At 42.8% G+C, this 13,962-nt stretch overlaps 1 protein-coding gene across 1 annotated transcript; it reads right to left on the bottom strand.

Annotated features, from left to right (window-relative positions):
* Positions 1 to 10,930: 10,930 nt before the first annotated feature.
* Positions 10,931 to 13,928, bottom strand: LOC124653981 (protein STRICTOSIDINE SYNTHASE-LIKE 10-like). The gene is made up of 3 exons (XM_047193029.1): positions 13,555 to 13,928; positions 13,162 to 13,434; positions 10,931 to 11,729 (listed from the first exon to the last, which is right to left on the bottom strand). Exons 1-3 carry the CDS (start codon positions 13,851 to 13,853, stop codon positions 11,243 to 11,245), a joined length of 1,059 nt encoding a protein of 352 aa, XP_047048985.1. The 5' UTR covers positions 13,854 to 13,928; the 3' UTR covers positions 10,931 to 11,242.
* Positions 13,929 to 13,962: the final 34 nt, after the last annotated feature.

Below are 13,962 nucleotides of genomic sequence, written 5' to 3'. Positions count from 1 at the left end.
AGGAAGCGTCAAAGACGGCGCTGCTGCCGGAGTACGAGCGGCAGCAGCGGCTCATCGCCAGCAGGGACGACCCCAAGGACTGCGCAGGGCTGCGAGCGACGTACTTGGCGTCGCTGAATGACAAGAACACCTGGATGGGCGACCTCGACACGACGATCGCCATGTCCATCCGCGACACCGGCAAGCCGCTCGTGGACCTCACCGACGACAGCGAGGCAGGACCAAGCGGCCTAGTGAAGGACGAGCCCGTCGACGAGCCCGACGAGCGTGTCAAGCAGGAGGTCGTCACCGACGACATGTACAACTTCCACCAATACTACAACGTCTCTGGCCGCCGCAAGTATTTCTAGATGAGGTTTAGTTTAAATTTAGTCGAATCTCGTTCAAATCCATGTAATATATGCTAAGTTTGGATGAATTTAATCGAATCTCGCTTAAGTTTTAAATTTCTGAAATTTTATTTGGGGACGTGACTGAGGAGCGACGTCCATTTAACGCGGCGCAGAAAAAACACATCGGCAAACGCTCAGATGCTCTTATATGGGCTGGGCTCTCACGCTCAAAATAACGCGGACTGGCGGTGTATATTGTGGTTGGTAAAAATGGCTGGATTCTCTCTAAGGAATTAGAAAAACTACCTGGGCGAGCCCGTGGGCTCAGGCGGCAGATACTTGATCGATAAATTTTCTATATGGGCCACATTCGTTGTGGCAGATTAAAAGGTGTATTTTTAAATATAAATAAATGTACAAAATCATATTTATTTTTGTAAAAAATGTACCAATTGTCATTCACTACACGTCAATAAGCTTAATATAGAATGTATGTATTGTAAAGTACAAATGTTCGTATGCAACATACTAAATGCCCGCACATATGTAAAAAATGGTCAGCTATGTTATACAAAGGTGTTTCTATATAGGATAAAAGAACATATAAACCCACAAGCCACAAAGATGTTTACGGTAACATGAAAATAAAAGAAAATAGAAATAAATAAAACTTTTTTGAAACAAGAAATAAATAAAAACTTAAGAAAATCCAAAAATAGGGTAAAGATAAAATAGGATAACAAAACAAAAAATATAAAATAATGAAAGAAAGAAAGAAAGAAAGAAAACGCCTTCATTACGCCCATGTTAGGAGTCAAGGCCTTCATAGGCATCTTCCTTATTTGCTGCTATGAAGGACAAATACGATTTGATGAGGAGCCCCTATGTCATGTTTCTAGTGGGCGCTGTTGGCGCTCTAGGGCCGAAGCGACTCATGTATCCCGAGGTTCGGATAGTTGGCGCTATCGTCAAAAACACATAGTCTAGTTCCTGGCCTTTCCAAATCATGATACGTAAAGATAATGATATTTTTGCATACTGTTGAATGGATGACCCATCTACAACTACTTATAAAGGCCAGAACTTGGCAGAAACAATCAATCTCAGCCATACAAGTTTTTAGATCTGACGGACGATGGTTCTCCAATGATATTGCACTTCTTTCCATATTTGCTATCTTCTACAACTACTTATAAAGGCCGGAACTTGGCACAAACAATCAGTCTCAGCCATACAAGTTTTTAGATCTGACGGACGATGGTTCTCCAATGACATTGCACTTCTTTCCATATTTGCTACTCCCACTATCAATGAGTCACGGATTTTTCTCCTAACCTGCTACACCCCCTGCTAATCCTGGATCCATATCTTTCGCGCAAGTCTCCTTGCACGAGATCACCGGCTCTTCCTAGACCACAGCAGCACAGCTCACCATGCCACTGTTATCCCTCCTGACGAAGAGCTCCGGCGCTCATATCTCACCACATGAATCCTTCCCCTCCTTGAGCCCCACCAGGTTCCAGCACCGCCTCCCCTGCGGCTGATTTCTCTCCACACCATGTGTTTGTTGGGTTGTGTACAGGGAATCAGGGATAGCTGAAGCACTTCTACCAGATTCTATACAGCTACCGTGCCTTATCACTGCTAATTAAGGTCAAGCCCAAGCCGGCGACTCCCCTCTCTTGCAATTGCTATCCTTTGTTCACCGGTTCGGAAGGTCGCACTAGATGCAAACACTGGTCTGGTTGATGCTTCTTACTTGGATGAACCATGGATTAATTGTTTGGTGGTTTGGTTATTAGTGTTCAGACCCGGACTAACCTTTTAGATGTACAGTTGATTGAGACAAAATGCACATGAAAGGAAGTTAACTTTAGAAGACATGGGGTACTTTTAGGCCCAAATTTATATCTTTTTACTTTTAAAAAGATAGACACATAAAAAACTATGGAAAAGTAAAAGAATCGTGAAACAAAACATATGATGCAGAAAAATTTGTTGTAATGTGAAAACGTGCATTGCACGTACACACTAACTAGTCCTCAAGTAGAGGTGGCACAGATCAAGAAATTTGACCATCCAATTCTGCACTTTCAGTAAATATAGCAATCATATCCACTTTTAAAGTTGGTATCATCATTTAACTCTGTAGATACTCCGCCTATGGATACATTCTAATACATTGTCATCAATCCACTTAAGCCATAAAGGATTAATCCTTTCACCCGCACCATCACTTGTAGAAACGGCCATTTCAGTTTAGTGTATTTTTTTCAAAATTAAATTTTAGAATCACGGCATATAGCTTTTAACTATGCAATTCGTGAATTGTTTCATGCAAAATGACTTGTCCATCTAGGATATTTCTTTCCTACGTGTAGGCCGATTGAGATGGGTGCATTGAATTATCAACCGCACTATTCAACAGACTGTTTGTAGACTTTGTGAATTTTTTTGCAACTAACCTTCTATAGTCATATAGGGTTGTATTGTTGAGTATGACATGCTTCTTTAACCTCTGATAACCGAGTATTATTCCCAATGTTCCATTTAAATAAATCAAGATCACCATTTCGGAAATCGCCATTTAAATAAGTCCTTGACTACATCCAAACGGTGTTGATAGAACACTGCTCAAAAAACCCCTCTAGGTCTGCAGAATTATTGTGTGCCATATGAAATATTGCCTCATTGACTTCGTCCTCCGTAAATGGAGTTGTAAGGATTGCATTCTCCTCATCTAAAACTTGGGGGATATCACTAATTTGGGATTCATCCAAGGAGAGTGTGCTTTCGTCCTGAGCTTCAAAAAGGTTCTTATAATAATTTATGGTCTAATTTTTCAAGGGATTTACACCTTCGTTCGACATTTGTCCCTGTTAAGTGCAACAATACATTTCTTCCAATATCGCCCATTTGCCAGCATATAGAAATACTTCGTACTATTTCCATCATTCGAGTTTTTCTCAGCGTACAAGTTTAGCTAACTACTCATTAGATTGGTTTATCACCTCATTCTCATGTTCAATAGCACACTACTTCCATTTATCTTATCAAGCTCGTCAATTAAAAGATATTTTTTTCTTGGCTTGTATGTGCATTCCGTCCACAAGGATCGTCCTACATGTCGAATTTTACTTAATCATCATTGGATCGATGTGTTTCTTGTTAATGTCTTGTCCCAAACTCCACCGACTATGTCCACAAAGCCTTCCCGGTATAAGCAACACAATTCAATTTTGAATTGGCGGTGTTTACTTCTAAAATCTGGTACAGTAGAGTTAAGCATAGCAAGAGAGCATGGTCCGATCGAGATATACTTTTTTTAGGACATGTAGTGAGACTGAGGGAACCTCAATTCACGTCCGTTCTTCATAGGTACACGGACAAGTTTCTTGAAAGTCAGAGTTGAACAATTGTTTGCCCAAGTACATTGTTATCGAGACAACACTTTCTCTTTTAAACCGAAACCATCAATTACATTATTGAAAAGGAAGGGAAGTAATTGTCAAACTCGTCATTATTTTTATTCTGCTGATATTAAAATCCCAACCAACCATCATGGGATACGCATTATCTTTACAACAAATGGCCAATTTTTCGTTTAGGAACAAAGCCCTAAGACCATGTTGTGCAGCACCATAAACTGCAATGAGACCCCAACTGAAATTGTTAGCTTTAGCCACAGCAGTTTCACATGTTGTGGGAGGAAGGACCAAAGCGATTTGGTGGGTGGATTGTGTATTTTCTGTGGTCCGAGTCAGCTCTGGAAATTTGGTGCGAGATTTCTCTAACAAAATGCGGCATCTCTATTTTAAATACTCAAAGAAGTTACAAAGCGCCACACTACACGAAATTAGGTCTGAGGTTGGGATGATAAGGAGACGAATCCCTAAAGAGCACTAAGCTCCCAGGGTCGCGCGCGCTCCTCGTCAATCCGCATGTCACTTTCGTGGGTCCCGTCGCTCCCGCGTGCTTCATTACTTGCGTTCAGTGATGGGCCCGCTTGTTCATGTCGGTTCCGTTCGCTGCGTGTCGCTCGCTGGAGACCGGAGAGGTGCGACGAGAAGACACACAAGACTACACGAATCTCGCTCCTTCCAGCCAGGTGCCTCTCTTCCCTTCCCCAAATCAGTCGCCCGCCCCCAACCTCCGGATCCACCTCTCCCAACCGCGGGCCTGGCAAGTGGCAGCCTCCGACCCGTGGTCTGGCCGTCCCTTCTCTAGGTACCCTCGCTGCCCACTCAGCCCCCGTCGTCCCGGTTCTATCACCGCTCGCTGCCCCTGTCCCTGCCGCCCCTGCCTCCTCCCATCGCCACCAGGTGCCTCCCCGTGCCTCTGCTACTTGCTGCCGCCGTCCATCAAGAGGGCCGCCAGCCCATGCTCTGGCCCTCCACCTGAATACCTGATTCCTTCTTCTGGTGGTGAATGGAGTCTAGCAGCTGCCGCATCGAGCGTGTAGCATGACGAGTGTTGCTGCTTCGTCCTGCTTTTCAACTCATCGAACGATAGACGGCTCGCTGGAGCGTTTCTGCAACCACCCCACCAGCTCTCTCTCTCTCTCTCTCTCTCTCTCTCTCTCTCTCTCTCTCTCTCTCTCTCTCTGATTGCCTCTTGCTGCTGCGTTGTAGCCTTACTTGTTTTAGTTCAGATAGAAGAGCTCCAAATACACCTCACTACCTTAGGCTTGAGAACCTTTTGTCAAAATCGAGTTGGTGAACACGAACATATATGATCAGTTTCTCTACTCCTATTTGTATGCATTTTGTTTCCTCCTCAGTAGTTCCTCCCAGCTCATTTGTACACACCTGTCCTTATTGTTTTCTGAAGAATTGATTTTGTGAAATAACTGTTGAGCTTTACTGTGGTACCACTCAATACTACTCCATATAGTTGTTTTTACAATCTCAATTTGATAAATTTAATTTCATACAGTTGAATTTCAGTTTTATTGTACATTGTTAGAAAAAGGAAAGAATCGTATTATAGTTTGGCCAGGTATTTTTTTTCCTTCTCTCATGTAATCCTCAAAACAATAGTACCTAATTTGTTGGTAACACATGTATGAATTAAAAATGCAGTACTCAGGTTCAGTATTGTTCTCTTTCGTCAATTTTATTTAGGATGGACCGTGAGGTAGGTTTAGCATTGTCATCTGTAGTCTGTACTCCAACCAGTTGTTAAAATAGGAGGTAGGATCCAGTAACGTGGGCATTACAAAGATACTCTTGAGCATGCAGGTGTTTTAGGTCATTATTACGTTTGCTTAGAGTGCTTGAGGCGATGACAGTGCATGTCGGCCATCTATATACAAATTTTGCAGAATATGTGTGGTTCTAATTTCCTCACTATTCTCAATTTTTTGTTTGTCTACTCATCAGGATATATGCAACCTAGCATCCAAGGGCATTAGCCACAGGCTTGAGTTATCACTGTACTTTAGAAATCTTTTGGGGAAGCGGAGTAGACAATGTCTATTCGTATGTACGAAGCTGGATTGTTGTTACTGATTCGCTTCTTCGACGGGTTTGCTTCTGTGTATGAATATTTTATCAGGTTTGTCTTTTCCACCTTCCGATTAACTTGGTCCTGGGATATATGACATAAGTATTTACTTTTGCCCAGTTGTTTGTTTTACCCGGTGAATTATCTGTTTGACAGAAAATTCATCTACAAAGGAAGAACAAAATGAATCCAGTTAAATGCTTGAGGATAGTGCAGACGAGCAAGAAATTGAATCAGTAACTAAATTCTGAAGTGTTCAATTAAACTCTCCACTTTTTTTGGGATTTTGTGCTGCTTAGAGGCATCCATACCATGTGTTCACCAAGGTGGTTTGACTATAGAACTGTTGGATCTTTGTTGCCGGTATATAATGTAGCGTGCACATAAGTGTTTATTGACAAGTTCATAAATGATGTATGTTTCAGTGTTTTAACCTTCAAAAGCCAGTGGTAAAGCTACATCTAGCACTTTTAACTGCGATGAAATCTAAGAAGACCATTAGCTTTCCATACTTAGGAACTAGGTTTGATAGTTGTTATGACTTATGTGTTAGATTATGACTGGAATACTGAGGACAAAACACTTCCTTGTCAGATATTTAGGAACCTGACCACATGGCAGATGTTTTCACATCAGATAATTTCGTTATTATATTTCCTCTAAAATCGTTTTCTTGCATCAGTCCTCACCAACCACAGTGCGAATGTGTTAGATACGGAGCAGGCCATGTAGGTCATAATTCCGATTCCCATCTCCATTTGCTTTTAGTGGTGCATGTTTGTAGTCTTCTGTTCAATTCGCCCTTTACTAAACGCATTTCTCATCCCTTGAGTTTTCTATTGCAAAACAACAACGAACATCCTTCCGCTGCTTTTTCCGTCATAGAATGCCAGTGGATTGATTTTTGTAGCTCCTATTGCGGAGACCATGTCTCTGCTTCAGAGTGGAAGTTTGTACTGTGATATACGAGCCCGCATCTAAAGAAACTGAGTAGTATAGATATTGTGAATATGATTAAGAAAGGACCCTTTCCATTCTAAGGTTCTATTCAAGTAAACGTGCTAGATGGTTTATTTCACATGGTTGCATGGTTACCTCTTAATAATAGGAAATTGTCGGTGAGAGCTGCAAGATCTTGTTTACCAAAACTCCATGCAGACTAGAAAGATGTGGTTTGGGATGACTGCTTTGGATTACGGTCTTGATATTTTGAATGGTCTTGATACTTTGAATGACTTCTGCTTTTCGGATTTAATTCTCCCCATAGTTACTACCCCATCTAGATTATTTAATTTATCATTCAGTTATTATTAGATGATTGAACGAATATATGATTTGACAGGCACATAAAAGGACATTCTAAATTCCAGAGTACTGGTGCGTATGTAAAGCTTCAATTATGTATGGACTTTATGATTTGATATACTATTTCAAGTTTCTTACTACGATATATTGTGCCTTTGGAGAAGATTTGTGGTATTTTCTTCTGGGAGTTTGGGATGTCTTGTGCTAATGCACATGAATTATTTTCTGTTATGATCGCTAGCCATTGCTAGAATAGAAGTGAATATGATGTGTAAGATTATGCAAGATCATAAGTTGAGATGGAGTTCTCCTCTGCGTTAATTCCATTTAAAATCCCCATGCTCGAGGTAGGCACACAAAATAAGTAGTACTTCTACCTACTATTATGTCAGGTGTTCCCTTTGTACTAGAGATGTGGTGCTTATGTTTCAAAAAATTTTTTTGCATCTCAGTGCCAGGTTTCCAGCTTCATTTAGCTACTTTCGTGCTTGGATTTCCATTGGCATGCTGGTTTAGAATGTCCTTTATGTGTCTGTCATCACTTTCATGCTAACTTGGAAAGTGCATTATGTGAATCACCCTAAAGGACTGACTATTGGCTCTGTCATTTTTATTCGTGAAAATTACGTTAGGCGCTGCTTTGCCCACATACAAATAATAGGACACTACTTAAATGGATGTTCTTTTTCAAATCGGAGGCAAATATTTGCCTCAGTGTATTAATTAAAGTACTGTTGTTAGAGAATCCCCTCGGAAAAATAATAAGCGATTAAACCGTAGTCTTATGTCTGTGTTGCCCTGCCCGCGATTGCCCACTTTAATGGCGTGGGAGGTGCGGGTAATCTATTATAAGCAAGGATGTAAGCTTTCTTATGGAAAAGTAGATGAGAGCAACATGTCAGTTTGATTTTGTGTTAATTTATTTAGCTCTTCATTCCCATTGCAGGAGAAAAACGACTGGCCTAAGAAAATTTCAGCCATAGGTGCAACTATTGTATTTGAATTATTCATATAATTGTGCCCAAGTTGTACTCAATTTTTTGTTCATACAATTGATTCATAAACCTCACTATCTTGCATAGTTGTCGGGTGTCGTTATTGTGAAAACAACTGAATTCTACCCATCTATCATTGACGATAACTTAGTGCTTCCTGACCTTTTGGAAGAAAGCTGCTATGATCTTTGATAACCAACATATTTGCAGCTCCCATTAGGTTTAATCTGGAGCCAGCCGCTCTCAGTCGTCTCTAGGTGCATGTCAGCCTATTCACTGTTGTGGCACCTATTAGTGTGTGCTGGCAGTCAAATCTACACACTACATCTCCACTATAGTTTTTTTTACAAAAGAGCATGATGTTGTAATAAAACATTTTTCTGGCTATCATGTAAATTATGAAGGAAACATGTCATTTACTCATAGTTACTAGAAGAACCACTGCTTTTGGTAAAAAGATATTAACAAGTTCGCACTTGACAAAACGAACCCTCCACATCATATCACACATGCGGTGCTCTCTGAGGCCTTGTTTGTTTGGTATTTGAGTTTTGTGGAGATCAATGGGGCTAAGCCTCGCAGGGATTGAGTGAAACCTCTCTACCTACAAACAAAAAGGCGGCAAGGAGTGACCCAAGGATGAATAAGAGAGCTACTAAAGCAAGGAACAAGGAAGAGAAAGAGACTAATAACCCATAGAAGCCGAGTAGCAACGAGATCGCATGAATTATGCTCAGGTACATCAAGATGAAGAAAAAGCACTCTGCGATAGAACATGTTCTGTTGGTAGGTGAAAAGATGGTTGCTCAAAGTAGAGATTGCTCTATCAAGAGATGCATATCTAAAATGATGACAATGGCAATGTCAACCGATGAGAAGGTCGCATGAGTTGATGTATGGCACGATCCTGATAACACATAAATTTTCTTGAGCTCAAAAGAAGATGATCCCAGTGGCTCTCATTTGGTTAAGGAAGGCAATGAGAAAGCCATCACACGTGGTCTGAAGGTATGTACTTTATTTGTTGCAAGACATGCTATATATATAGTTATTTTATTTTCGCAAAGTGCTCATGATGGATGCTTACACTATGTTATGTCTTCGCAACCTTTTTCATCCCATTTAGTTACCCATCTTACAGAAACCGCAGCTTAGTGGACAATGCTATTACCTACGCCCCTGAGTCTTCTCCATCGATTATGATGAGGGGCCAACCACAAACCGACATCACCCAGTTCCCTGCAAGCAATGACCCTACCCGGATAAAACAATGACACTAGCCCCTTTGATGAAGAACCATAGCCCGGTGACTTACGCGACGAGAAAAAACAGCAGAGATCCATGATGACCACACGAAACACGAGTACGGAGGAAAGAAACAAGAAGAAAGTGTCCATTCAACAACTCCACAAACGACGATCTAGATCTTGGGATTCCACCTCGCCTCGACCTACAACAAGTAAGCCTTTCCTCTCCAACAACACCATTTAACAATCGATTTGCTGCTGTAATTAGAAGATTAAAACCGTCCACACACGTTTAAGCAACCAGTATCCCAAAGTACTCGTGTGTAATGAAATCAATCTCCCATACGTTTATGCGTTTCTTATTCAAGTCCAGAGAGAACAAATTGGCACGGGGCCTAAAAACAAAAATCAATAAGATAACACACCCTGGAAAAGAAACTCTCACGCACTACAAGCAACACGCTAATATCGAAGGCCGGCGCGGCAGAGCGCGCTAGGCCCATCTAGTATTTGGGTGATCGTGAGTGTCTTCAGAAGAAGGCATCATATGATTGGATGCCTTGAAATTAGGTACTAGTATAATTCTGGACGATGCATCTAATCTAATAGCTACACCATGATTTTTTTCTAATTTTTTTGAAACACATAAATATGTTTTTTATTTTTTCTAAAATAGCAGGAGCACTGGTGCCCAAGAGCACCAAATCTCTTAGGCATTTGCGCCTAATAGCGCGAGCTTAGCTAATTTTTGAAGAAAAAAAGATGTCCATTGTGGTATTCAGGACAAAGATCTTCATGTCTGCTACTCCACCAAACAACAGACCAGCATGTATTCATCACAATACGGGTAGCTAATTTGTGAAAAATATGTTCAGCACGGGATTCAAACAAAGATCTTCATCTCTGCAAAATTTTGATTTCACCAAAAACCGAACAGCGAACGTTCATGAGGTTAAGTTCACGAACACTATGTTTTCTCTATTAAATAAGGTCACCATCCGTCTCTTAGTTCTTAAGGAAAAACAGGTGGAAGTGTTGGGACGAACCACATGGATGCTTCAGCTCTATGTTCAATCTTCTCTTTTTTGTACTACAATCTTGAGCCTGTAGCAGGACCACCATTGACGTGCATTCTGCACCAATTTGGCCTTAGACGTATCCATGTATCACGGGCGCGATTGTGGGTAGCAAAGATATTTCACAGGTGAAATTTAATACTCCCTCCGATCCATACTAAGTTTTCGGGCATCTGTTGAAATATGATCCCAACACTTATTATAGATCGGGTAGTATGAAAATCACCTAGCTAGGAGACCATCAAGATTATCCGTTGGAAAGTCTGCTTCCAACCTAGTAAGCATGTGTAGAAATCGAGTGGGTACTCTCGTAGGGCCATGGGTACGGCCTCTTGCATGCCGATTTATTGCGTGGGCAGCGACCACCAGCCAACTTCTGATCTAGGCGTTTTGTTTGACCTGATCTCTCTGACGCAATGACGCGCCTCCCTGCTGGATACTACTCTGGTCTCTGGTCTACTCTCACTATCTTGGACAAACAAGGAGGCAAACGCAATGAATTACACCGGCCTGCAGGCACGCACCAAACAACCACACATTCAGAAAGCTGTAATGCACACATGACATGATATACCCACCCATTCCAACAACATGCTGATCATTCCACCCTTCTGAGACACCACAGTCGACATGCACGTATACATGCATGCCACGCACTACGTACACATCACGTTACAGTAAAACTGTCTTACACAATTAACTTGATCAATGGCGATCTATGAATCGATGAATCATGGCCGGCGAAGATGAACGCACACGCAGTACGTACTAGCCAGCTAGCTCTAGCGTGGGCTGAGCTCGCCGGCGTAGGGCGTGTCGACGGATCCCACCCAGAGCGTGCCGTTGCGCTCGCCGACCTCGCTCACCGTCGCGAAGCTCAGCCCATCCAGCGCCTCCTCCACGGCGCCGCCGCGGCCCACCCTGACGGCCATCGTCGGCGCGGCGTCGACGGCGGCGCTGATTGCGTCGTTGGGGCCGTGGCTCAGCGCCACCCAGTACCCGCCGCGCCCGTCGGAGCGCACGTTATCGGGATACCCCGGCAGCTCCGCGAACGTCTCGTTCTCGCCGGCCCGGGGCCCGCGCACCCAGTACCGGCGCAGCTCCGACAGCGCGGTGTGCGACACCACGACGTGCGACCCGTCGGCGGCCACCGCCACGCCGTTCGGGTAGGAGAGGTTCTCGTGGAGGACGGCAACACGGCGTGTCCGAGGGCTGTACCGGAGAAGCCGCCCCGTCTCGTCCCCCAGGGCCACCACCAGTAGATACTCGCTGTGCAATGACCAAAATTCAGTAGATTAAGTTTCCAAACTGACGGACTTAATGCAGCATCTTGAAATTTAGTTATCCACTTATACCTACTTTCCAAAATTTGCAGTGTCAGTTCAGCTGCTAGCTGTTAGGAGGTTGGATTATACTCCCTTCTGCCCATTTTATATTGTGCATAATTTTTCGTGCAAGTTAAACTATATATGCAAATTTTGATTAAAATATAGATAATAATACAAAAATCTACCATATCAAATGCATATAATATGAAAATATATTTCATAACAATTCTAAAAATATTAGTAATTCTAAAAATATTATTATTTTGTTGTATATGTTTGTATTTATATCATTATAGATGATTAAACTTTACAACGTTTGACTTGGACTAAAACTTATATGCAACATATTTTAGGCAGGAGGGAGTATTGAGCTGTGAATTTAAGAGTTGGATAGAGATGTATGGGTGCCAGATGAATGCGCCTGTCAGTTGCCTGATGTGTGATGGCACAAAGGAATTTCGGTGCAACCATATTCAGGCCACTATTAACTACGACTAGCATTATTGTTGGTAGTACGAGGGCCGTCACACATTTAGTACTCCTTCACAAACGGACTGGAGCAGGTGATTGCAAACTATTAATTTCAGAGATGAGATTAATGATTTTGGTGTTACTCCGTACTTCTTAATCGCATGAATTATGTTACGTCTCACTCTTCTAAATGTGGTATAATATCTTCTCCAGTTCAGAAGCAAGTGCTGTCAAAAAAATTCATAGAAGAATGCAATTTTCTTGTTTTATGCATAAACGATTATAACGGTCAGGCGGGGTAAAAGAGTTATCTTGAATACAATTTCAATGCTCAAGTATTGCTTACTCCCTCCATCCACAAATAAGTATACATACACATACATAATAGGAGGTAGGAAATATATTTAAATGTAAAATTACTGTTGATTTTTCTTTGTTGATACTAAATCACAACAAAATAAATCTGTAAAAAGGGATGAGTGTAGTACAAGATTATACTATATCACACAGTAATTTTCACAGTGAAAACTTATAGCATGTGGCCTACACACAAATAGTAAGCAGCAGTATATAATTTCAAGTGTAGATATTTTTTTTTCAAATTTTTGATACACAAAAAATTTCTAAAATAAGTGAGGATGTAGGTTTACGTACTCTGCTTAGGAAAAAATCATTTGGTAATGAATTATGACATCTTTTTTCTCCACCAGAGTACAAGTTAATTATCAAGTTTGAGAAAGTATTGTTAAGATACCTTTGGAATCTTAGACAAATTTATCAAAATTATAAAAAGATAACCAGACACGTTCTAGCCCTAGTTTGAAAGACAATAATAATATGTATATACTATTACTAATGCATATATCGATCGAAAGGTAGGACGTTGTGCCGGTTTCAGTTACCTCCTTGGGTACGAGGTGCTGCTGTCCGTGAAGTAGACGTCGCCGGTGTTCTGGTCGACGTCCAGCCCGTTCAGGAAGTTGAAGGGCACGCCGCCGGCCTCCGTTGCCACCACCTCCGCCAGCCCACCGCGCGCCGGCACCCTCAGCAGCCCCAGGTACGCGTCGGCGACGTACAGGTCGCCGGTCTTGTGGTGGAACTGCAGCCCCAGCGGCCGCCCGCACACGTTCTCCGGCACCATCAGCTTCTTCTTCGCCGCGCACATACCCACGCTCCTGCACACACAAACGAGAACACAGGTGTGGAAAGTTTATAATCGCTACGCATGGATGTATTATGTAGTGTAGAATAGATGCGCAGTGTGATTCAGAGATGGATCAAGGATGGAGGCTTGCTTGTGTCTCGCGTTGTAGGCGAAGACGGTCCAACCAAGGCGGCGGCCGCGCCACCGGAGAACGCGGCCGTCAGAGACGCCGGTGTAGGGCCCACCGCCGCGGCGGTCGAAGGCGAGGCTCTCTGGGCCGGACAACGGCAGCGGCAGTGGCATCACGGTAAGGCCGCGGTTATCCATGGACTTGCTCTCGATGGCGGGCGCGGGCTCGGGCGCCGCGGCGGATGCCGCTGCCATCAGAGGCAGAGCGAGGAGCGCTACAAGAAAGGAAGCTGGATACGGGGGCCGACACGGGTACGCCATGGCACGAGTCGTGTCGTCGTCTCTGTGTATGCAGGGTCGAGCTAGCTATAGCGTGTCTAGCTTGCCCTGCGACCTGCGCAGTGCGTTAATGGCGGCATGGACTGCGTCT

This window comes from Lolium rigidum, chromosome 5 (genome assembly GCF_022539505.1).
Source record: "Lolium rigidum isolate FL_2022 chromosome 5, APGP_CSIRO_Lrig_0.1, whole genome shotgun sequence".
Classification (NCBI taxonomy): Eukaryota; Viridiplantae; Streptophyta; class Magnoliopsida; order Poales; family Poaceae; genus Lolium; species Lolium rigidum.
The sequence above is the reverse complement of the archived record's forward strand: the minus strand, read 5'-3'. Positions and strand labels throughout refer to the sequence as shown.